Below are 27,146 nucleotides of genomic sequence, written 5' to 3' on the forward strand. Positions count from 1 at the left end.
ATAGTTAAAATAATTTCTTCTAAATGACTATAAAATCTGATTTATATTTCATTATCTCTAATAAAATTGGCGGTATGGAATTTGTGCTGAAATGTGACATCTCTTAAGCTTTCAGATTCACAGTCACATTCTCGATTTGCAAACATAACCTTACTCCTCATAATAGCACAATAATATGGAATAACAGATAAATCGGTCTTCTTTAAGGAACATATGGTCTTTCTTTGATCTTATTGATTTCAGCAGTAATGCTATTTTATGAAAGCAATTGTTTAATTGGTGAATTATATTTATTTTTATTATGAAGTCATACCTATTCAGTATGTCAGCAAATTTCAATAATCAAAAATGCATCTAATCAATCAATTGTAATAATTGATTGATTAACTTTTTATAAATTTATCATTAATAATTCATTAATTTACAATAATAGAGTTATTGAAACTATGCTATGAAAGCTATGAAACAAATGTTTATTTTTATATACAAATATATTATCAAAAACGTTGGTAATCAAATGAAAGTATAAAACTAACATTATAGTTAATGTTTTAAAATGTAATAAAATGAAAATGTAACAACTTTTATTCTTTTATTTTTTGGAAGAGTGCTGCACAACAAAGATTTATTGAACTAAAACATGGACAAAAAATTATATTTCTTAATGTTAACATAAATTGTATCATTATTGTTATTATTTTGAGAAGTAGACCGCCTACTGTAAAAATGCATGCAGGGAAGCTGAAGACAGAAGACTCAGGTTCTCACAAAACACCAATAGGTTTAATTCCTACTCAAAAAGCAAGCAAACAGGCAGTGCAAATACATCTCAACATAACAGAGACTGAACAAGAGTGAAGGCAAGTGTGAGGCTTAAATAACAAACTGAACCGATATAAATGACACACAGCTGAAACCTATGAACGAATAATGACAGTAACCATGGAAACTGAACAAAAGGCTGGAAACTAACAAAGGAACATGTGAAACTCAGACATGAACAAACCAGGGAAACAGATCCAAAACAAATATAATCCTGACACTTATATTCTATTGTACAATAGTAATATATTTCTTTCTTTCATAATTTCTTCGAGTTAAACTGAACTTTTATTTTGACAGGTTTTAGTGAAGACCTTTGAGTTTCAGAGCATATTTGACAAAAATATGATGAAATGATGAAATGCTCTTTAAGCGTTAGATATGTTCATGTGTTCACGTCCTTATATTGTGAGACAGCAGACGAAGAAAGGAACTATTCCAAGTTTTGTAATGACGCAAGTAAATTAAATCATGTTTTGTTACCGCATTCATCTGTGAAACACTTATTGATAGTTTTGAAATAATAATAAAATTGTTTTTGGTTCTTCTCTAAACTGTTTACAGTACGGTTCAGAATGTTTTCATTTCTGTCCATGAGTTTTGAAAAAGAGACCATTTTTTTTCAGATTAAATCTGAGAGGTGGATCACTGCTACTAATATTATAATATATAATAATATTCCATGTGCCTACAGTGGCTCAACTATAAGTTTATCAAGCGACGAGAATACTTTTTTTCCGAAAAAAAACACATAAATAACGACTTTATTCGACTATTCCTTTTCTTCCTTGTGGGCCTTGAGACGAGAGTTCAAGAGATTTCCACGACGCATGCGCGAGAACTGAACAAGAAGTATTAGAAGAAGAACGTCCTCTTCTCAGTTCTCGCGCATGCGTCGTGGAAATCTCTTCAACTCTCGTCTCAGGCCCAAAAGGAAGGCCCACTAATGTTTTGTATTAGGTACATCCGTGCCTCAATGTTTCAAAAAGTGAATGTGTGTGAAACCATAGTAAAAAACAATTGGCGTTGATTGACGCCAATCGGACGTTCATGTTTTTTTCCGTCTATTTGAAAGTTAAGCTAATAATAATAACATGTTGCATTCTATATGGTCTGATTATGTAATTTTTTAAGTTACAAAGACTGCCTCCAGTTTTCCTCAACTTGACTAATTAAGAGGCGATATTTGACCGGCATATCATCAAAATGTCCGTAAAACGAAACCTCTGCCGGTCACGTTGACAGGCACCATTTTTTTCTAGCGGAAACTCTGGTGTGTGTGTGTGTGTGTGTGTGTGCAACCCTTCATTATAGGGTCAAAATATCCCCACAAAGATGGCAATATCCGAAATCCGTGTGGGGAATTTTTTTTTTTTTTGAAAACGGGTTATAAACAGACTAAGTAAAAATGCAGAAAGTTTTCTGTGATAGGTGATTCGATCTTCCGCTTCATGAAACACATGTTAATGCTCAGTAGTACACATATATGGTTCTTTAATGTATTTGCATTGTACTAAAATTGAAATGAAACTGAAATTCATTTTCTATGGGCATATATGCGGCTGAAACAAGCCTAGTGCATCCCACATTTTTCAACATTAACATTTTGATATAACATTATAGTCATTATGGGCTTTAGAAAAATGTTTTTTGAGGAGGTGGTAGTGTACTATAGGCCCTGTGGCGCGGCCTAAGCTTTTATCCTTAATGGCATTTTTTTTCCTCACATTACTTTTACTTTTATACTTTAAAGGGGTGGTAAAACACAATTTCACTTTTCTAACTTTAGCTAGTGTGTAATGTTGCTGTTTGATTATAAACAACATCTGCAAAGTTACAGCGCTCAAAGTTCAAAGCAAAGGGAGATATTTGCTTTTAAAAAATTCAATTTCTGAGGACTACAGCAAACAGCTGGTTTTGGACTACACGACATTCCTCCGGAGTTGCTGACGTCAGCAAATCCCATTATTTACATAAACCCCTCCCTCCGAGAATACTTAATAAGCGGGGCGAGGCCATTTTATATTGCTGTTTTGGAGATGAGTTTCCGCAATACCGTCGAAACGCTGCTGTTATTTTCATCCCGGTTGCAGGTCCGCTTTGTTCAGCCTTCCTAGGGTCGGGGGAGTTAGGGATCAATGGTTAAAATTTATTTTTAACTCGGTGCCTCATAATTATTACCCAAATCTCGCTCTCTGTGCTGCACATGTTACGGAGGAAAGCCTTTACAATCTTCGCGAGTTCAATGCAGGATTCACACATTGGCTTGTCCTGAAAGATGGAGCAGTTCCAACTTTAAGAACAGAAGCTGTTGTTTACGGGCCACAACCTGTAAGTATGATTTATTTTTCGTCGATGTGTTTTCCTGTAATAGTTCGTATTGTTAATTGTACGTTGTAGCAAGGAAGTTAACAAATGACAATGCTGTTTGGCTCTGCTGGTTTGTTAAATGCTCACTCATACTTAACGTTATCTGACAAGTAACGAGAGAACAACAAAAAACAAACCTTTCTGAAACATCGTTTTGACATAAACATGAATTCAGATATAAATATAATTTAAAAATAAATAAATAAATAATTATCAATTTTCAAACATTGCACCTGTCAATACAGAACGAAATATTCTGTAGTCTATTTTGCTGTCAATACTGCTGACAGTGTCTTTATCAGTAGGATGTATATTCATGCTTAATATGAAGTATAGGGCTTCCACAACTCTCTCCCATATGTCGATCAAGGGTGATCCGTGTCAGCAGCGCCGCGTCAGACACGTTTCTGGTGTGCAAAGACACAGAAAACGCGACGCAGCCGCCACGCAGCTGACACGCAACAGAAACGCCACGCTCACGCCACGCAGCCAGTGTGTCACCGGCCTAATACACCAAAGCACAAACTAGGCTACCGGTTAAGGTACAGGGCGTGACGTTTCCGCAGAACGTGCACTAGACAGTTAGCGAATCACAACACACTGGGCCAGCTAACCAATCTGAGCCCTTGCGTAGTTTTGAGGGACTGGCTTCATAGAACCAGGAAACCATCAGACCGTTTTTACAAGGAGGGGCAGAGCAGTGTAGAATAAAGGTAAAATATATGAAAAATAATGCAATTTTTAAAAAACGAAGCATGAACACATTACAGTGCACCCCACAAACACAATCAAGCCGGGCCAGATCTGGGCGACACTAAGTTGCTGTCTTGGAATGGCAGTGTCTGTGCAGTCTCATGGTCACCTTACTCATCATCTGAAAAACACAACACCACAGTCAGTCTCATGGTCACCTTACTCATCATCTGAAAAACACAACAACACAGTAAGTTGGGTGCTCTGTAAAAACTGAGAAATCCTCTACCCCTTATTTACAAAAAGTATTTTAAAAAAGTAGCAAAAGTATTTTGTATTCTGCTCATTCCATGGTGTTCCGAGTTGCAGTACAGTGGTATTTTCATTCAATACCATCACAATACTTGCAGCACATTTTTATAACACTGTTTGCCACTGTTAACAACAACTACAGCTAAGTACTAAATATTATTCATGCCCAATAGAAGTTTCATCCAAAATTGCTGAATAGTTACTATTTTTTTCTGTTTGAGGACGTAACGTAACAAGATGCTGTACCTGTTTGTGGATACATCCTGATGAGATGTGTCTTCACTGGAGCATCATAGCCCAACCATTTCTAGGGAGAGGGATGATCTTCTATGGGTCTGCCATTAATGAAGTGGAAATAGGAAATGTATGGACATTTTGACAGTTTCTTTAGGTTTAAAGCTTTTAACCAAAGCCGATGAGCTTCATTCACCGTTTGGAGGTGTGTGCAGATCATAGACGGACGATGCACCTTCATTCTCCATTGTAGAAAAGTGAAGCTGCCAATGTCCCAATATGGCACTGATATGTTGCGCTGAGTCTGCGCAGTAGTGAATGCTGGACCCGAGTCTGCGCAAAAGTGAACGCTGGACCCGAGTCTGCGCAATAGTGAACACTGGACCAGAGTCTGCTCAGTAGTGAACACTGGACCAGAGTTTGCGCAGTAGTGAATGCTGGACCAGAATTTGCGCAGTAGTGAACGCTGGACCAGAGTTTGCGCAGTAGTGAACAGTGGACCAGAGTTTGCGCAGTAGTGAACGCTGGACCAGAGTTTGCGCAGTAGTGAACCCTGGACCAGAGTTTGTGCAGTAGTGAACGCTGGACCAGAGTTTACGCAGTAGTGAACGCTGGACCAGAGTTTGTGCAGTAGTGAATGCTGGACCAGAGTTTGCGCAGTAGTGAACAGTGGACCCGAGTCTGCTCAGTAGTGAACGCTAGACCCGAGTCGGCACAATAGTGAACACTGGACCAGAGTCTGCACAGTAGTGAACGCTGGACCCAAGTCTGCTCAGTAGTGAACACTACTGTGCAGAACCAGAGTCTGCTCAGTAGTGAACACTGGACCAGAGTTTGCGCAGTAGTGAATGCTGGACCAGAATTTGCGCAGTAGTGAACGCTGGACCAGAGTTTGCGCAGTAGTGAACAGTGGACCAGAGTTTGCGCAGTAGTGAACGCTGGACCAGAGTTTGCGCAGTAGTGAACCCTGGACCAGAGTTTGTGCAGTAGTGAACGCTGGACCAGAGTTTACGCAGTAGTGAACGCTGGACCAGAGTTTGTGCAGTAGTGAATGCTGGACCAGAGTTTGCGCAGTAGTGAACAGTGAACCCGAGTCTGCTCAGTAGTGAACGCTGGACCCGAGTCGGCACAATAGTGAACACTGGACCAGAGTCTGCACAGTAGTGAACGCTGGACCCAAGTCTGCTCAGTAGTGAACACTACTGTGCAGAACCAGAGTCTGCACAGTAGTGAACGCTGGACCAGAGTTTGCGCAGTAGTGAACAGTGGACCCGAGTCTGCTCAGTAGTGAACGCTGGACCCAAGTCTGCTCAGTAGTGAATGCTGGACCAGAGTTTGCGCAGTAGTGAATCCTGGACCCAAGTCTGCTCAGTAGTGAACACTGGACCAGAGTTTGCGCAGTAGTGAATGCTGGATCAGAGTTTGCGCAGTATTGAATGCTGGACCAGAGTTTGCGCAGTAATGAATGCTGGATCAGAGTTTGCGCAGTAGTGAATGCTGGACCAGAGTTTGCGCAGTAGTGAACGCTGGACCAGAGTTTGCGCAGTAGTGAACAGTGGACCCGAGTCTGCTCAGTAGTGAACGCTGGACCCGAGTCTGCACAATAGTGAACACTGGACCAGAGTCTGCACAGTAGTGAATGCTGGACCAGAGTTTGCGCAGTAGTGAACGCTGGACCAGAGTTTGCGCAGTAGTGAACAGTGGACCCGAGTCTGCTCATTAGTGAACTCTGGACCCAAGTCTGCTCAGTAGTGAATGTTGGACCAGAGTTTGCGCAGTAGTGAACGCTGGACCCAAGTCTGCTCAGTAGTGAATACGAGACCCGGGTCTGCGCAGTAGTGAACGCTGGACCCAAGTCTGCACAGTATTGAACGCTGGACCAGAGTCTGCACAGTAGTGAATGCTGGACCCAAGTCTGCTCAGTAGTGAATGCTGGACCCGAGTCTGCTTAGTAGTGAACGTGGGACCGAGTCGGCTCAGTAGTGAACTCGAGACCCGGGTCTGCGCAGTAGTGAACACTGGACCCAAGTCTGCTCAGTAGTGAACGCTGGACCCGAGTCTGCTCAGTAGTGAACGCGGGACTGAGTCTGCTCAGTAGTGAACGCTGGACCCAAGTCTGCTCAGTAGTGAACGCGGGACTGAGTCTGCTCAGTAGTGAATGCTGGACCCGAGTCTGCTCAGTAGTGAACGCTGGACCCAAGTCTGCACAATAGTGAACGCTGGACCCGAGTCTGCGCAGTAGCAAACGCTGGACCCGAGTCTGCGCAGTAGTAATCGCTGGACCCGAGTCTGAGCAGTAGTGAGCAGTGGACCCTAGTCTGCGCAGTAGTGAGCGCTGGACCCTAGTCTGCTCAGTAGTGAACGCTGGACCCGAGTCTGCACAGTAGTGAATGCTGGACCCGAGTCTGCTCAGTAGTGAACACGGGACCGAATCTGCTCAGTAGTGAATGCGAGACCCGGGTTTGCGCAGTAGTGAACGCTGGACCCAAGTCTGTTCAGTAGTGAACACTGGACCAGAGTTTGCTCAGTACTGAATGCTGGACCCTAGTCTGCTAAGTAGTGAACGCTGGACCCGAGTCTGCTCAGTAGTGAGCGCTGGACCCTAGTCTGCGGAGTAGTTAACGCTGGACATGATTCTGCTCAGTAGTGAACGCTGGACCCAAGTCTGCTCAGTAGTGAATGCTGGACCCTAGTCTGCTCAGTAGTGAACGCTGGACCCGGGTCTGCACAGTAGTGAATGCTGGAGCCGAGTCTGCTCAGTAGTGAACGCGGGACCGAGTCTGCTCAGTAGTGAATGCGAGACCCGGGTCTGTGCAGTAGTGAATGCTGGACCCAAGTCTGCTCAGTAGTGAACGCTGGACCCGAGTCTGCTCAGTAGTGAATGCTGGACCCTAGTCTGCTCAGTAGTGAATGCTGGACCCAAGTCTGCTCAGTAGTGAACGCTGGACCCGAGTCTGCTCAGTAGTGAATGCTGGACCCTTGTCTGCTCAGTAGTGAATGCTGGACCCGAGTCTGCTCAGTAGTGAACGCTGGACTCGAGTCTGCGCAATAGTGAATGCTGGACCCGAGTCTGCGCAGTAGTAAACGCTGGACCCGAGTCTGCGCTGTAGTGAACGCTGGACATGAGTCTGCTCAGTAGTGAACGCTGGACCCGAGTCTGCGCTGTAGTGAACGCTGGACATGAGTCTGCTCAGTAGTGAACGCTGGACCCGAGTCTGCGCAGTAGTGAACGCTGGACCCTAGTCTGCTCAGTAGTGAACGCGGGACTGAGTCTGCTCAGTAGTGAATGCTGGACCCGAGTCTGCTCAGTAGTGAATGCTGGACCCGAGTCTGCTCAGTAGTGAACGCGGGACTGAGTCTGCTCAGTAGTGAACGCGGGACTGAGTCTGCTCAGTAGTGAATGCTGGACCCGAGTCTGCTCAGTAGTGAACGCGGGACTGAGTCTGCGCAGTAGTGAATGCTGGACCCGAGTCTGCTCAGTAGTGAATGCTGGACTCGAGTTTGCTCAGTAGTGAACGCGGGACTGAGTCTGCTCAGTGGTGAACGCTAGGGTTGGGCGATGTCTACCAATTTGGTATCAGACGATGTCTACAGTGAAACATCGCGATGGACGATGATATCGGGGCGGGGGGGGGGGGGATATATATTTTCCTCTATATCTCATCAGCAATTTCGATTTCGGCACGCTCTGCAGCAGCTGAGCACTAAGGAGCGAATATACAGTGACGTAACATCACTGTCAGATTCAAACTGTGCTTTCGTGCTGGCGCTGAGCCAAAGACGGACGCGGTCAGTGCTTGTCATAGGCTATATCACAACTGTTCAGTTTTTTTAACCACATAATGTTTATTTTAGGTTTCAGATATTTAAATACATATAATTTATAGCAAAACAATACATTTATAGTTTGTAAAATACACAATGGTTGTCAGGAACCAATCAGATTCAACATCCTTCACCACACAACAATCACTCTCCCCAGAATACTAATCACCTGCACCTGTTCAACATCAATAAGCCCCATCAACCTCTGCATAAAAATACTCACTACCACCTCAGTCTTTGTCAAGCCTCCAACAGGAAAAGACCATTTTCCGTAGTCTCCGATACTTCTTCGAGACTCCGAAGTCTCTGATACTTCCAGTACCAGCCAAGTAACGTATACTCACCTGTGAATTACTAACCTCTGAATTCCTGTTCCACTGCCTTCAGAAATCCTGTTTGGATCCTTGTTCCCCGAAATCCTGTATTCTCCTGAGTCCCTGTGTTCATGCCGAGTTGTCTCGCTCGTGATAGCATCTGAAAGAGAAAAGACAAGTATTAAAGATCTGTGACAGCTTGACATCAGTTAACCTGAAGAGGACCTGCTCACCTGTAATCTGCCCCGCAAGTAGTGATCTTCACCGAATCTGCACCTGAACGTTGAAATACTCACCGTTGCATTTGTGTCACGTAAAATAAAGCTGTGTTTGGATTCACTTACCTCTGTCTCCGTGTCTGTATCCTGACAGAAGGCTTGACCAATACCGCTATGGATACAACACAACCGCCAACCGCTGCCATTCCAGTGCAACCTGCAACCAACGCGGCGAATTCGCTTCCACGGTCCGCCACCACTTCCGCTAACCCCGCTCCCACGTTGGTATGCATTGCTAACTCCACCTCTCGACCAGCGCCATTCTCCGGCGGGGCAGAAGATTGCAACGGCTTCCTAATGCAGTGTTCACTCGTCATTGAACAGCAACCTCATCTATTTCCTACAGATTGCTCACAAATCTCTTTCATCATTCAGCAATTATCTGGGAAAGCATTGAGATGGGCTGAGACGCTGTGGGCAAAAGAAACTGAGGTTACCATGTCATTACAAAGTTTTGTTAACCATTTCAAGGAAGTTGTCGGACAGCCAGTCAGTGATTCATCCGTCAGCAATAAATTGGTGAAACTTCGACAAGATAAGAAATCCATTTCAGAGTATTCCATTGAATTTCGAACTCTAGCCTCAGCGAGTGGTTGGAACGAAAAAGCTCTCCTGGCTGTTTATCGCGGTGGTTTAAATCCTGCACTTCGTCTTCAAATGGCTATCTATGATGATAACCTGGGGCTGGAAAAATTCATACAACAAACCCTCCGTATACATCAACGATCTCAGAGCTGTTATCGGGATGCTCGACACTCTCACGCCACATCTCCTCATGTCCTCGCGAACGATGTGTCTGAGAAACCCCCAGAAGAGATGCAAGTCGACACTCACCGACTCACCCAGGCTGAACGCACCCGTCGTAGAGAATTGAAGTTATGTCTGTACTGTGGTGTTAATGGTCATTTCCGACTTGCATGCCCCATTCGACCACCTCAGATGACGGTAAGCTCCGTTCAAGACCACCTCGTTGTATCGACACCGCTCACGATTCCTGTAACCTTAAAAACCCAAAATTTCCATGTGTCTGTAACAGCCATCATCGACTCTGGATCAGCGGGGAACTTCATATCAGGGCGGCTCTGTAAGAAACTCAACCTCAGGAAGATCGACATTCCCAAGCCATATTCCGTCCATGCAGTGACCAGCGAGCCTATTAACAAAGGGTATGTCACATCTCAGATAACAGCCATCCAGCTATGTATTGAAAATATTCACCACGAAATGTTCGAACCTTTTATTCTTCAGAATAGTCAAACAGACATAATCCTAGGTTGCCCCTGGCTAATTCGTCACCAACCTACTATAAATTGGCAGTCCGGTAAGATCAACAGTTGGGGATGTCATTGCCCACTTGAGGAAAGCACACACCCTGCTCCACCAGGTGCTGAACCAAAGAAAGTGATAACAGTGAGCTCCACATCCATCGAAAGCCCCACGGAAAACCTGTCCACGAGTACTCCCTCCTGTTATTCCTCGTTCTCTGACATATTTAACCCTGTTACTGCCTCCAACTTACCCCCTCATCGACCATGGGATTGCGCCATTGATCTGGTCCCCGACGCATCGATTCCCAAGGGTCGAATCTACTCCCTGTCAATTCCTGAACAAGAATCTATGCGAAAGGACATCGAGGAAGCTTTGCAACAGGGTTACATTCATCATTCCACATCCCCTGCTGCCGCTAGCTTATTTTTTGTTGCCAAGAAAGATGGAGGTTTAAGACCATGTATCGACTACAGATCCCTGAATCAAATCACTGTGAAATTCAGTTACCCACTACTTCTCATCCCAGCAACCCTCGAACAGCTCAGAGAAGCCAAGATGTTCACCAAATTGGATCTGAGGAGTGCATACAATCTGGTCAGAATTAGAGCAGGGGATGAGTGGAAAACTGCTATCATCAAGCCTGCAGGGCACTATGAATATCTGGTCATGCCGTATGGATTGGTAAACGATCCTTCCGTGTTCCAGGGTTTCATGGACGAGGTACTCCGGGACTTCCTGGGAAAGTTTGTGTTGGTGTATATCGATGATATTCTGATTTACTCCAAAGAACCTGTTGAACACCAACATCATGTGTCCCTGGTACTCCAAAGACTCATAGAAATCACCCTGTTTCTAAAAGCAGAAAAGTGTACATTTCATCAGACCAGTGTCGAGTTCCTGGGATACCAACTTAGTGAAAGAGGAGTGGAAATGGATAAACGGAAGACTGAAGCCATCATGTCATGGCCAACTCCTCAGCCGGTAAAAGAACTCCAGAGATTCCTTGGCTTTGCCAATTTTTACTGACGATTTATACACCGATACAGTATCTTGACAGCTCCCCTGACCTCCCTGTTAAAGAGGAAACCGAAGATGTTACTTTGGACCCCAGAAGCGGAGGTTGCTTTTAACTCACTCAAGGCCGCATTCACCACTGCACCCTTGCTCCATCCAAATCCAGAGAAGGTATTTTTCGTAGAAGTAGATGCCTCCACTACCGGGGTAGGAGGGATTCTGTCTAAGTACTCTGACCATTCCTCCAAGACCATACCTTGTGCGTTCTTTTCCAAGAAGTTATCTACAGCAGAAATCAACTACGACATCGGAAATCGGGAGCTCTTGGCTGTGAAACTTGCCCTAGAAGAATGGAGGCACTGGTTGGAGGGAGCAAAACATCCATTCCTAGTACTCACCGATCACAAGAACCTTCAGTATTTGAGAGACGCTAAGAGACTTAATCCACATCAGGCCCGATGGGCACTATTATTCACCCATTTCCATTTCAGAATCTCATAATGTCCAGGCTCCAAGAATACTAGAGCAGATGCCCTCTCTCGTATCCATGCCCCAGAAACTCAGATAGAGGAACCCGAAACCATCCTGCCCGAGAAGTTGTTTGTCAACCCCATTCAGTGGGAGATCAACGAGCAACTAATGGAATTGTCACAACAACAACCCAGAATCCCAGGATGTCCCCCCGAGAAAATTTACGTACCTGAGGATTTCCGCAACTCTCTAATTTCATCAGCACACTCCTCTGTAGGCACAGGTCATCCCGGAATAAGCAAAACTTCCTCAACTCTCCAACTCAAGTATTGGTGGCCCAAAATGAAGCAGAACATCACAACGTTCATACAAGGTTGTATTCCCTGTGCCATGTCCAAAGTTCCCAGGAATCATCCGGCGGGGAAACTAGTACCACTTCCTGTCCCACATAGACCCTGGTCCCACATTGGGGTAGATTTCGTCACGGATCTTTCCACCTCTGACGACAACACCTGTATCCTGGTAGCCATTGATCGGTTCTCCAAGGCATGCAGACTAATTCCCCTGAAGGGTCTCCCTACGGCTTTTGTCACTGCTGAACTACTGATGGAACATGTCTTTCGAAACTTCGGTATCCCAGAGGACATCGTGTCCGACAGAGGACCCCAATTAATCTCCCGAGTTTGGCATGCATTCTTCACTCTTATGAACGTGACTGTAAGCCTATCATCAGGGTATCATCCGCAAACAAATGGTCAAATCGAACGAAAGATCCAAGATGTAGGATGATTCCTGCGTACGTTCTGCCACTCCAACTAGAACATCTGGAGTCGTTATTTAATTTGGGCAGAGTACGCACAAAACTCCCTCAGACAGTCATCCACACAGTTAACTCCTTTCCAGTGTGTGCTGGGTTACCAACCCCCATTGTTTCCATGGTCCGGCGAACCATTGGAAGTACCAGCAGTAAATAAATGGTTTCAAGAAAGCGAAAGAGTCTGGAATCAAACCCATCATCACCTTCAGCAAGCGGTAAATCGCCAACAACATTTCGCAGATGCTCGTCGCCGTCAAACCCCTGATTATCAACCCCGACAGTTAGTCTGGCTCTCCACGAAAGACATCCGTCTACGTCAACCTTGCCGCAAAATCAACCCCAAGTACATCGGACCATTCCCCATCGTAAGACAAATCAACCCACTCACCTACCAACTTCGTCTGCCCCCAGAACATCGGATCCATCCCACGATCCATCCGCTGGCGCGGACTCTGGAGGGGGGGGGTAATGTCAGGAACCAATCAGATTCAACATCCTTCACCACACAACGATCACTCTCCCCAGAATACTATTCACCTGCACCTGTTCACAATCAATAAGCCCCATCAACCTCTGCATAAAAACACTCACCACGACCTCAGTCTTTGTCAAGCCTCCAACAGGAAAAGACCATTTCCGTAGTCTCACGAAGTCTCTGATACTTCCAGTACCAGCCAAGTAACGTATACTCACCTGTGAATTTCTAACCTCTGTATTCCTGTTCCACTGTCTTCAGAAATCCTGTTTCGATCCTTGTTCCCCGAAATCCTGTCTGGATCCTTGTTCTCCGAAATCCTGTCTGGATCCTTGTTCCCCGAGACCCTGTATTCTCCTGAGTCCCTGTGTTCACGCCAAGTTGTCTCGCTCATGATTGCATGTGAAAGAGAAAAGACAAGTATTAAAGATCTGTGACTGCTTGACATCAGTTAACCTGAAGAGGACCTGCTCACCTGTAATCCGCACGTAGTGATCTTCACCGAATCTGCACCTGAACTTTGAAATACTCACCGCTGCACTTGTGTCACGTTAAATAAAGCTGTGTTTGGATTAACTTACCTCTGTCTCCGTGTCTGTATCCTGACAATGGTGTCTATGGAAGCAGCAATAACAAACCATTCAAATATTTTACCCACGGTTTTTATTCATATCAGACACACAGTGTAAATATCTATAAAGTCAACTCTATTTTTCTCCCAGTTCACCGGCCACTTTCATGTATTTCGGGAGAAACTGATGAATTCACGCGCTGTAATAAATTCAACAGACAGGAATCTGAACTGCGGCCAAAACAAACATGACGGCACCCATCTCACGTTACAGATCAAGATAATTTATAAAAGGTTTTTTAAACAACAAAACAAACTCACTTACACATATTTGAGAATCGGAATAGAAGATAGTTTGAATTTATTAAAAGGATAGCCCCTTGAGATGTAACATCTCATTTTCAAGGGGGTCCTAAAAACACAAACAAAATATACAACACAAGTAATAATAGTAATAAAACACAAAACAAAACAACTTAAAAAAAAAAAATGCTCAACCTGTTTCCCGCACCAACAAACCACAGTTGCGATGCAGAATCTCAACATCATACAGTATCAACATAGAACCAAATAATAACAACAGAAGAGAAGATCCTCGAATTTATCTCAAGAAATAAAAAATAAAAAAATAAAAATAAATATTTAAACAAAATCAAATCAAAAACATGAACAAGTTATTTTAAGATAGGAAAATAAAGATAATCTAAAGCGATTAAGAGAAGTAATAGATCTCAGAGAAACAGGAAGATTATTCCAGTCAAAAGGGGCTTTATACTGAAATTACCTACGTCCGACTACACTGAAAATTTTAGGAACAAGAAAAAAAGGATATTGCGCATGTCTAAGTGAATAGGAAGACCTATATGGAATCAAAATTTCATTCAAATAAAAAGGACAAACAAAATAAACACATTTAAAAATAAAAAACAAAAACCAATAGAATTGTCTTCTAGATTTAGGATCTAACCAATTAAGCAATTCATACATATGACAATGATGAGTACGATATGGACACCTTAACACAAATCTGCACAAAGAATTGTAAACAACATTAAGAGGCTTAAGTTAAATATCATGGGTATTTTGATAAACAATATCAGCATAGTCAATAAGAGGTAATATTAACTTAGAAACAATTATTTTCCTGTCTTGAAATGTAAAACAATTGATTGAGCGATAAAGTGAACGCAGGCAATAATATGTTTTATTAACAATATAATCTATATGGGGCTTAAATGAAAGTTCCGAGTCAAACCAAAGGCCAAGATATTTAAATGAATCCACATTCTCAAGAGATAAGCCATCATCAGAAATAATATTCAAATCAAAAGTGGGGGAATGACAACGACGTGTCCCAAACATCATGCAACAAGATTTCCTCTTATTTAATATAAGCATATTGTTATAACACCATTTTTGAACCAAATTAAAGTCTGATTGTAAAGAGTTCTGAATCTGTAACAAATCAGCGTTAGTGGTGTAAATTACGGTGTCATCAGCATAAAGATGCACTGAACAGTTTGAGCATATCTGAGGTAAATCATTAATAAAAATAGAGAAAAGCAATGGTCCAAGAGTGGAACCTTGTGGAACACCATTTTCAACAATTACATAGTCTGATTGACAACCCTGAAAAGCAACACATTGACGTCTGTTATGAAGATAAGCATTGAACCAAAGAAGAGCATTTCTAGTTAAACCAATAGAGTACAATTGATCAAGAAGAACATAATGATTGACCATATCAAAAGCCTTAGAAAAATCAATGAAAATGGCACCTGTTGCTTGGCCTTTGTCAAAGGATGAATACACATCATTTGTGAATTTTAAGAGAGCAGTCGTAGTAGAAAAATTTGGTCTGAAACCTGACTGTAACGGAGATAGAATATTTAATGAATTAATAAATAATGATTAAAAATTAGTTTCTCAAAACTTTTTGCAATCGAGCAGATAATAGAAATTGGATGATAATTATTGACATCAGATGAGTCTCCACCTTTGAACAAAGGAGTAACTCTTGCACATTTCCATATAGACGGAACAAAGATGAAGTACTATAGTCAACTCTGGTAGGCTCATTAATTAACTGACTGAGATTTATACTATCATTAACAGAAGAACGGTCCAAACAGTTTTTATTAAAGTTGATGACATGGTAAGCAAGTTTGTTATTATTTATAAATAAAATCATACTTTCATACTGCGCTATTTTGGCTGTGGTGAATCACGTACCAAGCATGAAGCGTCACCATGGCAACGTGGGGGGTGATATCGTCCATTGGCCCAACCCTAGTGAACGCTGGACCCGAGTCTGCGCAGTAGTGAACGCTGGACCCGAGTCTGCGCAGTAGTGAACACTGGACCCGAGTCTGCGCAGTAGTGAACACTGGACATGAGTCTGTTCAGTAGTGAACGCTGGACCCGAGTCTGCGCAGTAGTGAACGCTGGACCCGAGTCTGCGCAGTAGTGAACACTGGACATGAGTTTGCGCAGTAGTGAACGCTGGACCCGAGTCTGCGCAGTAGTGAACGCTGGACATGAGTCTGTTCAGTAGTGAACGCTGGACATGAGTCTGCGCAGTAGTGAACACTGGACCCGAGTCTGCGCAGTAGTGAACACTGGACCCGAGTCTGCGCAGTAGTGAACACTGGACATGAGTCTGTTCAGTAGTGAACGCTGGACCCGAGTCTGCGCAGTAGTGAACGCTGGACCCGAGTCTGCGCAGTAGTGAACACTGGACATGAGTTTGCGCAGTAGTGAACGCTGGACCCGAGTCTGCGCAGTAGTGAACGCTGGACATGAGTCTGTTCAGTAGTGAACGCTGGACATGAGTCTGTTCAGTAGTGAACGCTGGACCAGAGTTTGCCCAGTAGTGAACGCTGGACCCGAGTCTGCGCAGTAGTGAACGCTGGACATCAGTCTGTTCAGTAGTGAACACTGGACATGAGTCTGTTCAGTAGTGAACGCTGGACCCGAGTCTGCGCAGTAGTGAACGCTGGACCCGAGTCTGCGCAGTAGTGAACACTGGACCCGAGTCTGCGCAGTAGTGAACACTGGACCCGAGTCTGTTCAGTAGTGAACGCTGGACCCGAGTCTGCGCAGTAGTGAACGCTGGACCCGAGTCTGCGCAGTAGTGAACGCTGGACCCGAGTCTGCGCAGTAGTGAACACTGGACCCGAGTCTGCGCAGTAGTGAACACTGGACATGAGTCTGTTCAGTAGTGAACGCTGGACCCGAGTCTGCGCAGTAGTGAACGCTGGACCCGAGTCTGCGCAGTAGTGAACACTGGACATGAGTTTGCGCAGTAGTGAACGCTGGACCCGAGTCTGCGCAGTAGTGAACGCTGGACATGAGTCTGTTCAGTAGTGAACGCTGGACATGAGTCTGTTCAGTAGTGAACGCTGGACCAGAGTTTGCCCAGTAGTGAACGCTGGACCCGAGTCTGCGCAGTAGTGAACGCTGGACATGAGTCTGTTCAGTAGTGAACACTGGACATGAGTCTGTTCAGTAGTGAACGCTGGACCAGAGTTTGCGCAGTAGTGAACGCTAGACCAAAGTTTGTGCAGTAGTGAACGCTGGACATGAGTCTGCTCAGTAGTGAACGCTGGACCAGAGTTTGTGCAGTAGTGAACATGGGACCCGAGTCTGTGCAGTAGTGAGTGTGAAGTGGAGCCGGCTTGGCCTCAATTCCGCAAAATCGGTTAGTACAGTTTACTGCAGAACAACTTATGTTGGTGTGAAATAAACAGTTATGGAAATGTAGAAATTAACTCTCTGGGGTCGAGAAACGCGCCGGCGCTTTTTGCTGTTTTTTTTTCCACATAGCAGCAACATAGACTTAAAATACTCCGTCATTTTTGGTCATATAAATAAAATCAATACATGATTATAAACTATAGAGGGTCTTCTTTTTTTTGTGTACACTCAGATTAACATCAAAACCGTGTGCTTTTGTAAAATGAAGAAAATAAACAGGGTGTGCTTTCTGCCTCTCTGTCTCCGTTAAATTTTTTTCTGGTGCACGTCTCTAAACTTACAAAGCTCAGCGAATACTATTCACACAAGCACGAGCAATATATCTTTATAATCATTTAAATTTGTACTTTTAAAATATCTAATTCAAAACAAAAATAAATATTCTCTGTTTATGTAATCTATTAAAAAAGAGAGAGGTGTCAGCCGATCTCATTATCGTTCTCTCAGCTCATTATTCTGCTAATCTGACACGCCCACGGAGAGCGCGCGGTATTCAAACGCAAATGATCTGAAGCAACACATGCAAAGTGTCAACGCCCCTCATAAACGCGATAACACAACAAATGTAATCATCAGATTAATGTACTGTTTCTTCTTGCGAGGCTGTGTGAGGAATAATCCTGGGACATTTACCTCAGAACATGTGCTGGTTTTTTTCATTACGAGGAGCAACGGATCCATCTGATAAGTAAGTTCTTTATTATTATTGTTCTAATCGCGATATCATAGTGTATGTAAACCGCAAAAAGACTGTTTAAATATGAATCACATCTGTGTGTGAATGAATGAACTGAACAGTTTTTACCAAACCCTATTGCTATACTGAGATGAGTGAAAATCGACTGAAATATGTTGAAATAACGTTAAAATGTCTTTGTATTAGCAACGTATTAAACGGCAAATTAATATTTATGCCCTAATATAGGCTCATAAAAACAACAAACGACATGCCTATGTTACAGACAAAATATGAAAGACAGCATTTTGTTGACTAGTTTTGGATAGATTATTAACTGTTTACTGTAAACTAGACTACTGCCACATTGAATAAGCTTTTGTTCACCAATTTCTGCTCAAATGTTATATATACATGTATTTCTCGGCGACGTCATCACTGCTTGCGCACGCAGCCAGGGGGCAAAAGACCCGCGGTCTTCGTATCGGAGTTTAGGCTAGTAGCATAGTGGTGGTGTTGTCGCTGGTCAAAATGCCAAGGAGTTGTTGCGTGGTCAATTGTACCAAACGAGCCAGTGCTGGGTGCCAGATGTTCAACGTTCCTAGGGGGGAGCATGGTTTTGCCCAAAACCGGCGGAGGTTATGGCTTCAAGCCATAAGAAGGGCAGATTGGGGTCCGGATGGTGCGAAAGGAGGTGAGAGTGTCTGCAGCGCACACTTCATAACTGGTAAGTGTTTTGTTTTATAGCTATCTTAATTCTCTATCTATGAGTTTGAGTTAGCACTGCATGCTCGTCCATGTTAACGTTCATAAATCAATTATCATTAAACAAAAGACGTTGCTTTGGTTCAGTGAATCTGGTAGTTGTAGCTAGCTAGCTAGCAGCGCGATAGATTTCTCTGTCATTGATTCAATGTTAATATAAAACTTAAAGAAATCTGTCATGTTTTTTTTTTTTCTACCAGGGGAGCCATCCTTTGACTGTGATAGTCCAGACTTTGTTCCCTCCATATTCCCTCATAGCAGCATCACCATTAGTGGTAACAGTAGTGGAAAAGTGGCAAGGTCTGTCCGTATTTTTTAACCTTTTGAGTCATTTAAAATATTATTTTGACCTAATTTTTTTGACAGTTTTTCTAACAGTTTCTGTGTCCTGTCTGTATTGTTTTGTTTGCTCTCGAAAACAGCCTAGATTGTTTGCTGATATGTTTATGTTGATATCTCTTCCTCTGCTGTTGTCGTAGGTATGAACGAAAGAGTAGACGGGAGTCTAGGGCTCCTGATGAGAGACCTGGTGTCATGCCTGATCTGGAATCAGCTGCAGGTATGCCAAACTCCTAATTTTGATTAATTAATAAACTGACACTTTTAGTTTGTTACACAATGTGTTTGCCTTTCCTTAGTAAAATGTGTGTGTGTGTGTGTCTCTTTCTCTCGCTCTCACTCTTTCGTAGATGAGCGTTCCCCTGAGAGTGCACTCGAAACTAAATATAGAGAGCTGCGTGAGGACTACTCTTCACTGAAAAGAGAGCTGGAGGCTGTACAAGAAGAAAACCAGCAGCTGAAAGAGAAACTGAAGAAATCCAAATTCGGGTTCAATTCTATTTCAGACTCTGCGCTTTGCTTCTTCACTGGTCTCCAAAATGTACAGGCTTTTTTATGGCTTTTGAGCATTCTCAAAAGAAGCTCAGCGATCACACTGAAGGGTGGATTAACGTGGGAGAACCACCTCCTGTTAGTGCTCATGAAATTAAGGCTTGCCCTCTCCAACAAGGACATAGCATATCGATTCGGCCTTTCTTTCTCCACTGTTTCCAAAATTTTAAGGGAGTGGGTACCCCTGCTGACCTCATTCCTAAAACCACTAGTAATTTGGCCCAGTAAGGAAGCAGTGAGAGCAAACTTGCCTAAATCATTTAAACCCAAATTCAAAAACTGTAGATGCATAATTGACTGTACTGAAATTTTTATACAAAGGACATACAATTTGAAAGCCAGAGCTGAAACTTGGTCCAATTACAAACACCAGAACACAATCAAATATTTAATTGGCATAACACCTGCAGGCTCCATTTCCTTTCTGTCCGATGGGTGGGGTGGTCGGGCCTCAGACAAACTAATTACATTAGATTCAAACTTTTTAAACAAACTTGACCATGGTGATGTCATACTTGCAGACAGAGGGTTCCTAGTAAGAGAAGAGTTGGCGAGTGTGGGAGCAACTTTAAAAATCCCTAGTTTCACTAAGGGTAAGTCACAGTTGTCTGGTTTGTGCGTTGACACGTCCCGACAGTTATCGAGGGTTCGTATACATGTAGAACGTGTAATTGGTCAGCTGAAGAATTTCCAAATATTGAACAGCGTCATACCAATAAGCCAGGTTGAAATGCTAGATCACATTGTCACCATTTGTGCAGGTCTCACAAATCTGAAGAGGTCTGTGGTCCCCCGGAAATAGACAGCAGCATGTGTATGTATATATGTAAAAAAAAAAAAAAATATATATATATATATATATATATATATAATAATTGTCCCGACCCCTAGTTTAAGAACCACTGCTTTATGTTGTGATCAAACGGACCAACAACTTGAATATAGCTTACAATATAATGATTGTAAAAACAAGTGTTAAAAATATATAACTATGTGTGATGTATGAATAATTAATGATATTTGTAAAATGATATAATGTAACAAACTAAATGAAATTAATGAATATATATTTAACAAAGATGTATGACTTGAGGTGACTTTTTTTGGGGGGGGCATCATGTGCAGTACAGTATCCACCTAGGCTATGTCTTCACATCCACATTTCCATCTTTTGGTCTGTCTGACAATGTTCACACATTTATAGTGGAACTGCTTGCAACAGTCTATGCAAGTGATCATTTTGCCAAAGCTGGGTCTTTTGCAACGAGGACAGTTGACCTCTTCAGCCAACTGGGGGTCTAGGCGGCAGCAGACCAGCTCTGGAAGGAGGTGGTCCATGAAGAACACTTCACCCTTTGAAAGGGTTTCTTCAAGGAAGTGGCCATCTCTCCATATCCGGCGGGTGATGCTATTGTTCTTTGTCCACACCATGAAATCACACATGTTCAATTGGCAAACATACATTTGCAGTTGAACCTGTGAGTAGTATGAGTGGTTTTGGCGCAGCTCATAATATTCATCTAGGCAGAAGGTAGCATCAGCTTCAGACCCCTGTAGTCCCTCTCTGTATTTGTACGGACATTTGATCTCTAGTAAACCTGTTCCACAACAGTCACAGGAGAATACCCCATCAGGAGAAGCAGCCAGATATGGCTTGTCTGCTTTTACGATTAGCCCCACTGCTTTTAGGTTGAAATTTGTATGTGTCTTCCTCATTTCTGTTTCGTAACACTGACGTGCAGTATCTTCCATTTGCCTGCCCCACATGACAGCTGGTACAGTGAGCTCTTTGGTGTCATACTGCATTACATGTTTGACCACACTTTCAACTGAAGTCTGCTTACATCTAACAACCCTGTTAAAAGTACTTCCAGTTATACGTCCTACTCTGTGTATGTTCCATGTTGTGCACTTTGCCTGCTCTTTAGTCACATCCTGTAGATGTTCCAGTTTAAAAACTGTGCATCTTATTCTCATTTTGTCAAACCTAACTTCACACTTAACTTTTAGGTCAGCTGGTGACAGGTCCCTTGCAGATGGATCATACATGGCTGTCAGAGGTTCAGGGAGTTCGTATTCAGTTTCAGAGGCTGTATCTGTGTCAGAGTCCATGTCTGTGTTGATAGCTGTAAACAAAGCAGCATCTGGGCATATTGTTTTCAGAGCCTGAAGATCATCGGATGTAATTGCTGAGTGTAGGAACAGATTTGTATATTTTCAATAGAAAGGCAGTATATTTAATGCAACTTTTTCAATGAACATTTTACTACAGTTTGTATGTTGTTGTTTTTTGTATTATGAAAATGCAACACCATCATTGTATTCATAATTTATTTATATGCAGGCCTATCTGTTGTGTTTTATCTGCTCATTTAAATTATATATGTTGCAAGTAATTCTAAATCTAGGCAAATGGAAGAGTCGGACAGAAGGAGGAAGTTGTATGTTATATTCTTTCTATTCATAATGGTTGCGCCTCTATGATGCAGATGGCTCAGTGTGTAGGCTACCTGGAACGTTTTGGAGTGTTGGTACACAACGAGATTGGGGTAACTCGGTTAGATGCCTTTTTGGACGGCTGAAGTTAATCATTTTTAGTTTCTGTGGCTCAACTTTTGACCGGGACATATCCTTCCACTGATTGGGTTTGGAGGTGCAGGCAACCTCCTCCTCAGTAGCATATTTCCGTCCCGACAGTTCAACTTGACACATGATGGCAGCAGCATGACTACAACAAGAGGCTAGGCTGGAGTGATGGACAGAGTAATGTGAGTAAAAGCAGAATTGGCATACATTATTTTTGTGTGATGGCAGATGCATTTTGATAGACGTACCCTGCCATGCATTTGCAGTTAGCTGTAAGGATGTAACCAAGGCCCTTATGGACATACACCCAGGCATCATAAGGCTTGGCTTTAATGCCTTGCCTTTGACTAGGGAGCACATCTGACCTCAATACGCAAAAATCCGGTGCAGCATCAAAGTATTTGACTAGCTGCACATGACCACATAGCACGTAGTTGTATGCATCAAAGGATTTGTACGCTCTAATCATTTCTCTTGTATACACACTTGGTGTCTGAATTAGATAATTATATATATCAGGCCATACAATTGCTGGCCACTTCTTGTCATCAACAATCCAAAGATCGTCAGGTATTGCGTAGGGATCCGGCAAGATCACACCGTTGCTGAGAATAAGTTTTTTAATATAATCGCCACGGTCGGAGGTACTAAGGCTTCCCACATAATCCATCGTCAAATCTTTTATTTACAGTAAAGTAACGTTATATGTGTGCCGTCATGATATGTTGCAGGTCGTAAAGTAACGTAAACAAGGTTAACTTATATAAAAGCAAATTCGGGCTCTGTAGAGGCTATTACATTACTAACTTAGTCTAACATGATAATTCATACATGCATCACAGTATGTCCGGATTTTGATTTGTAAACAGTCAAATCTTTTACATTGTTATATTAATATGAAACACAAACAAACAGATCCAACTCATAAATTGCAGTTTATTATTGAGTCAACAAGAAATTACAAACAATGCGAAATCTACGTTAATTACAATGTTCTTTTACAGAACTCGGCATAACAGATAGCGTTTTTTTTGCCCCCTGGATGCGCGCGCATCCGGCATTGTTTGTATACAAGAAACCCGTGTATTAGGCTATGTTTGTTTTGTCAAAAATAAAGTCATCAACTAGGATGCTATTATAGTGTTTGTTCCAATGTAGGTTTTATTCAAACTAATGAATCCTTAACTTTGAAATATGTATGATAAAATGTATACTTTAGTTTTTACAAAGAAATATTACACTTGAAATATTGTTATTTTAATTGTTGCTGTAATTGTAACCTTTTTAATAAAATAGCAAATAATATATTTACAAGGTAGATGTAAACAAAATCTTAAAAGGTCAATATAAGCCTTCTCTTCAAATTATTTGTATTGTGTTTTATTAGTGACAAATTTGGGGAGAGGATACATATCGAAAACTTTCTGAAAATACAGTATGAGAATTAACTACACAATTACTAGAAATGTTCACCTTGGATATTATACAATTTGCAAGCAAAAATACAAGTGGAAAAATACTATTTTTCTATAGATGTTTCCAACTGTGAACCAATTTTGTAGTATATATACATATTTCTTTTCTTGTGTCCTTGTATTCTTTCTTGTGGCTCAGTGACACACCTGTGAAAAGCTCATTATGCAGGCTCATTAAGCAGGTCTTTTGTCTTCACAGGTGTGAATCAGACCATTATACATGAGTCACGCCCATTTCGCATATTGCCTTTCCAAACAAAAAGTGTTTTACTAAATTTAAATCAATGTATTGGTTTATGTGAAGGATTTGGAAGGATGATTTTCAGATCATTTTGAAGCAAAAATCCTAGGCGAGAACATCCATTAGTCAAAAGTCTTGTGGACACATATTTAGTATGTGTTTTGTGGCCTTATTTCAGAGACTTTTAGTTTTAGTTTTTTCAATAACCATGCATAAACAATATTCTCTCAAAAATACAAACATGTACATACATCTTGCTAACATATTATGGTAGCCCTGTTTGTGCTATATAGAGTGAATTTACTCCTTTGCCATTAACATGTTTATAAATAACTGAAAAAAGCACAAATGTTAGAGCATGTCAGAATGCTCCAGGACCCCAAAAAAGGCAAGGCAAGGCAAGTTTATTTATATAGCACATTTCATACACAATGGTAATTCAAAGTGCTTTACATAGAAGAAATTAAAATAATCAAAAGAAATCAGAATAATTAAAACAGTTTAGAATAAAAGATAAAATACAGAAATAATCACATGAAATCAGAGTAATTAAAACATAAAATAAAATACAGTGCAAACAGTCGGACGAACAGTGGCACAGTGCTCATTCAGTAAATGCACAGTTAAACAGAAGTGTTTTTAGTCTGGATTTGAATGTGACTACTGTAGGAGCACATCTAATCTCTTCTGGAAGCTGGTTCCAGCTGCGGCTGGCATAATAGCTAAAAGCAGACTGTCACGGTAGACACATTCTCTGTTCCTTCTCGTCTCGTGTTTATGTTGTGGTATGAATGCACGTGTGTAGTGGGCGTGAGTGTATGACATCACCTGATCCACTTCAGCTGATCCTCATCCACTTCACCAGCTGCAATCAATCTCACCACTCTACTTATACTTACCGCTGTTCTATCATCCTTGTCAGATCGTTGTTTGATGTCGTTCGTGTTGGTGTTCCAGTGTCCAGTTCCTGCCTTGTCTTCCTGTTCCTGTTCTTCGTCGCTGGGTTTTCGTCTGCCGTCTCACCGTCACCGCACCTCTTCACTTCATCAGGGATCCTGACCACCGAAGTCCCTGCGTCACCTTGTTTACATCTGCCTGTACTGTTTCACCTTCATTATTAAATTACCTGTTTACTCGCTATTGTTTCCCGTCGTTCATCACACAGATCATGACACAGACTCGCCAAGCTTAGAGTGAACCCTTGGTATTTCTAGCCGATTTGATCCTAATGATCTGAGTGATCTGTTGGGTTTATATTCAGTGAGCATATCTGCAATGTATTGAGGTCCTAGGCCATTGAATGATTTATATACCAGTAATAATACTTTAAAATCAATCCTAAATGTAACTGGCAGCCAGTGTAAAGACCTGAGGACTGGTGTGATGTGTTCATATGTTCTGGTTCTGCTCAGCGTTCTGTATGAGCTGCAACTGTCTTATGGTCTTTTTGGGAAAGCCAGTGAGAAGTCCATTACAATAATCCACCCTACTGGTGATGAAAGCATGCACAAGTTTTTCTAAGTCTTGACTGGAAACAAAGCATCTAATTCTTGCAATATTTTTCAGGTGATAGTATGCTGATTTAGTTATTGCTTTGACATGACTACTGAAACTAAGGTCTGACTCCAGAGACACACCCAGATTCCTGACTTGATTTTTAGTTGTTTGACCCCTAGACTGAAGGTATGCGTTCACCTTGAGAACTTCATCTTTGTTTCCAAACGCAATGACTTCAGTTTTGTCTTTGTTTAACTGAAGAAAGTTTTGGCACATCCAATTGTTTACTTCATCAATGCATTGGCAAAGGGAGTCAATGGGGCTGTAATCGTTAGGCGATAGGGATAAGTAGAGCTGTGTGTCGTCTGCATAGCTATGGTAAGTGATTTGGTTCTTTCTCATTATTTGGCTCATTGGGAGCATGTACAGGTTGAATAGGAGTGGCGCAAGAATTGAGCCTTGAGGGACTCCGCATTTCATGGATGTCCACTCAGACTTATGGTCTCCTATACTCACATAATAACCTCTGCCTTCTAAGTATGACCTGAACCATTTCAGGACTATCCCAGAAAGCCCGACCCAGTTTTCCAGCCTGTCAAGAAGTATTTTGAGATCGACAGTGTCAAATGCAGCACTGAGGTTGAGTAGTACCAGCACTGATAATTTGCCTGTATCAGTATTTAAGCGAATATCATTTATTATCTTTATGAGCGCTGTCTCTGTACTGTGGTGCGGTCGGAAACCAGATTGAAAATTGTCAAAGTATCCATTCGAGCTTAAGAATTTGTTCAGCTGATTGAAGACAACTTTTTCAATGATCTTGCCTATGAAAGGAAGATTTGAGATCGGTCTATAGTTGTTTAATATGGTCTTATCCAGATTGCTCTTTTTCAGGAGGGGCTTGACAACAGCAGTTTTCAGGGAGGTCGGAAAACTCCCAGAGAGAAGTGAGGCATTTACCACTTCCAGGAGATCTGCTTCTAAGCTGTGTAACACATTTTTGAAAAAAGATGTGGGTAGTGCGTCAAGGGCGCAGGTTGATGTTTTTAGGTGCTGTACGGTTTCTTCCAAAATTTTGCCATCAATTTCTTCGAAATCAGACATAGTGGCTACTTTCTCAGGCTGTTGTCTGATCTGCCTGACCCCAGCGCAACTCAAGGATGAGCTGATCACCTTTCTGATATTATTGATTTTCTCAGAGAAGAAAGAAGCAAACTCACTGCACTTTCTCACTGAGAGCATTTCACTGGGAATCTGGCTTGGGGGGTTTGTCAGTCTCTCTACAGTAGCAAAAAGAGTGCGTGTGTTGTTTATAATATTCGAGAAGAAAGTCTGTCTAGCTTTGCCTAGTTCCTTATTGAAAGCATGGATGCTGTCTTTGTAGATGTTATAATGGACTACAAGTTTTGTCTTCCGCCACATGCGCTCTGCTTTTCTGCATTGTCTTTTCAGATTTTGCACTGCTGTTGAGTTTCTCCAAGGTGCTTTTTGTCTGCCACTCTTCTTCCTGACTTTCACAGGAGCAATATCATCAATTACACGCTTAACTTTTGAGTTAAAAGAATCAAGGAGAAAATCAACAGAGTCAGCAGATAAGCTTGGTGTTAAAGATATAGCCTTCGTAAATAGTACACTAGTGTTCTCATTTAAGCATCTCTTCTTGACAGACACAGATCTAGCTTCAATGGCAGGAGAGATCAATATATCAAAGAAAATACAAAAATGATCAGACAGTGCTACATCCTTAATAACAATTGATGAAATGTTTAGACCCTTACTGATAAGTAAATCTAG

The 27,146-nt window shown here is 42.1% G+C and overlaps 2 protein-coding genes across 3 annotated transcripts in view; one reads left to right on the forward strand and one right to left on the reverse strand.

The window, feature by feature from the left end:
• Positions 1 to 27,146, reverse strand: part of LOC143718295 (uncharacterized) — a 61,206-nt gene that overhangs the window by 15,386 nt on the left and 18,674 nt on the right. The gene's annotated exons all lie outside the window — the stretch shown is intronic.
• LOC143718326 (uncharacterized) lies at positions 18,365 to 20,392 on the forward strand. Of its 2 annotated transcripts, XM_077209389.1 has the most exons (5): positions 18,365 to 18,624; positions 18,863 to 18,962; positions 19,142 to 19,221; positions 19,352 to 19,428; positions 19,472 to 20,392. In XM_077209389.1, exons 1-5 carry the CDS (start codon positions 18,429 to 18,431, stop codon positions 19,472 to 19,474), a joined length of 456 nt encoding a protein of 151 aa, XP_077065504.1. In that variant the 5' UTR covers positions 18,365 to 18,428; the 3' UTR covers positions 19,475 to 20,392. The 2 variants fall into 2 exon arrangements, with proteins under 2 accessions (XP_077065504.1, XP_077065503.1); XM_077209388.1 differs by having other exon boundaries at positions 19,352 to 20,392.

Source organism: Siphateles boraxobius, unplaced genomic scaffold (genome assembly GCF_051911475.1).
Source record: "Siphateles boraxobius isolate OS27281-9 unplaced genomic scaffold, OSU_SipBor_1 61, whole genome shotgun sequence".
Taxonomy (NCBI): domain Eukaryota; kingdom Metazoa; phylum Chordata; class Actinopteri; order Cypriniformes; family Leuciscidae; genus Siphateles; species Siphateles boraxobius.

What these genes read in the sequence shown, in the direction of transcription:
- LOC143718326 (XM_077209388.1), top strand. Translation starts at nt 18,429, where the DNA reads ATGCCAAGGAGTTGTTGCGTGGTCAATTGTACCAAACGAGCCAGTGCT. An exon ending in CAGCGCACACTTCATAACTG is followed by an intron (nt 18,625 to 18,862) that starts GTAAGTGTTTTG and finishes TTTTTCTACCAG; the next exon opens with GGGAGCCATCCTTTGACTGT. An exon ending in AGTAGTGGAAAAGTGGCAAG is followed by an intron (nt 18,963 to 19,141) that starts GTCTGTCCGTAT and finishes CTGTTGTCGTAG; the next exon opens with GTATGAACGAAAGAGTAGAC.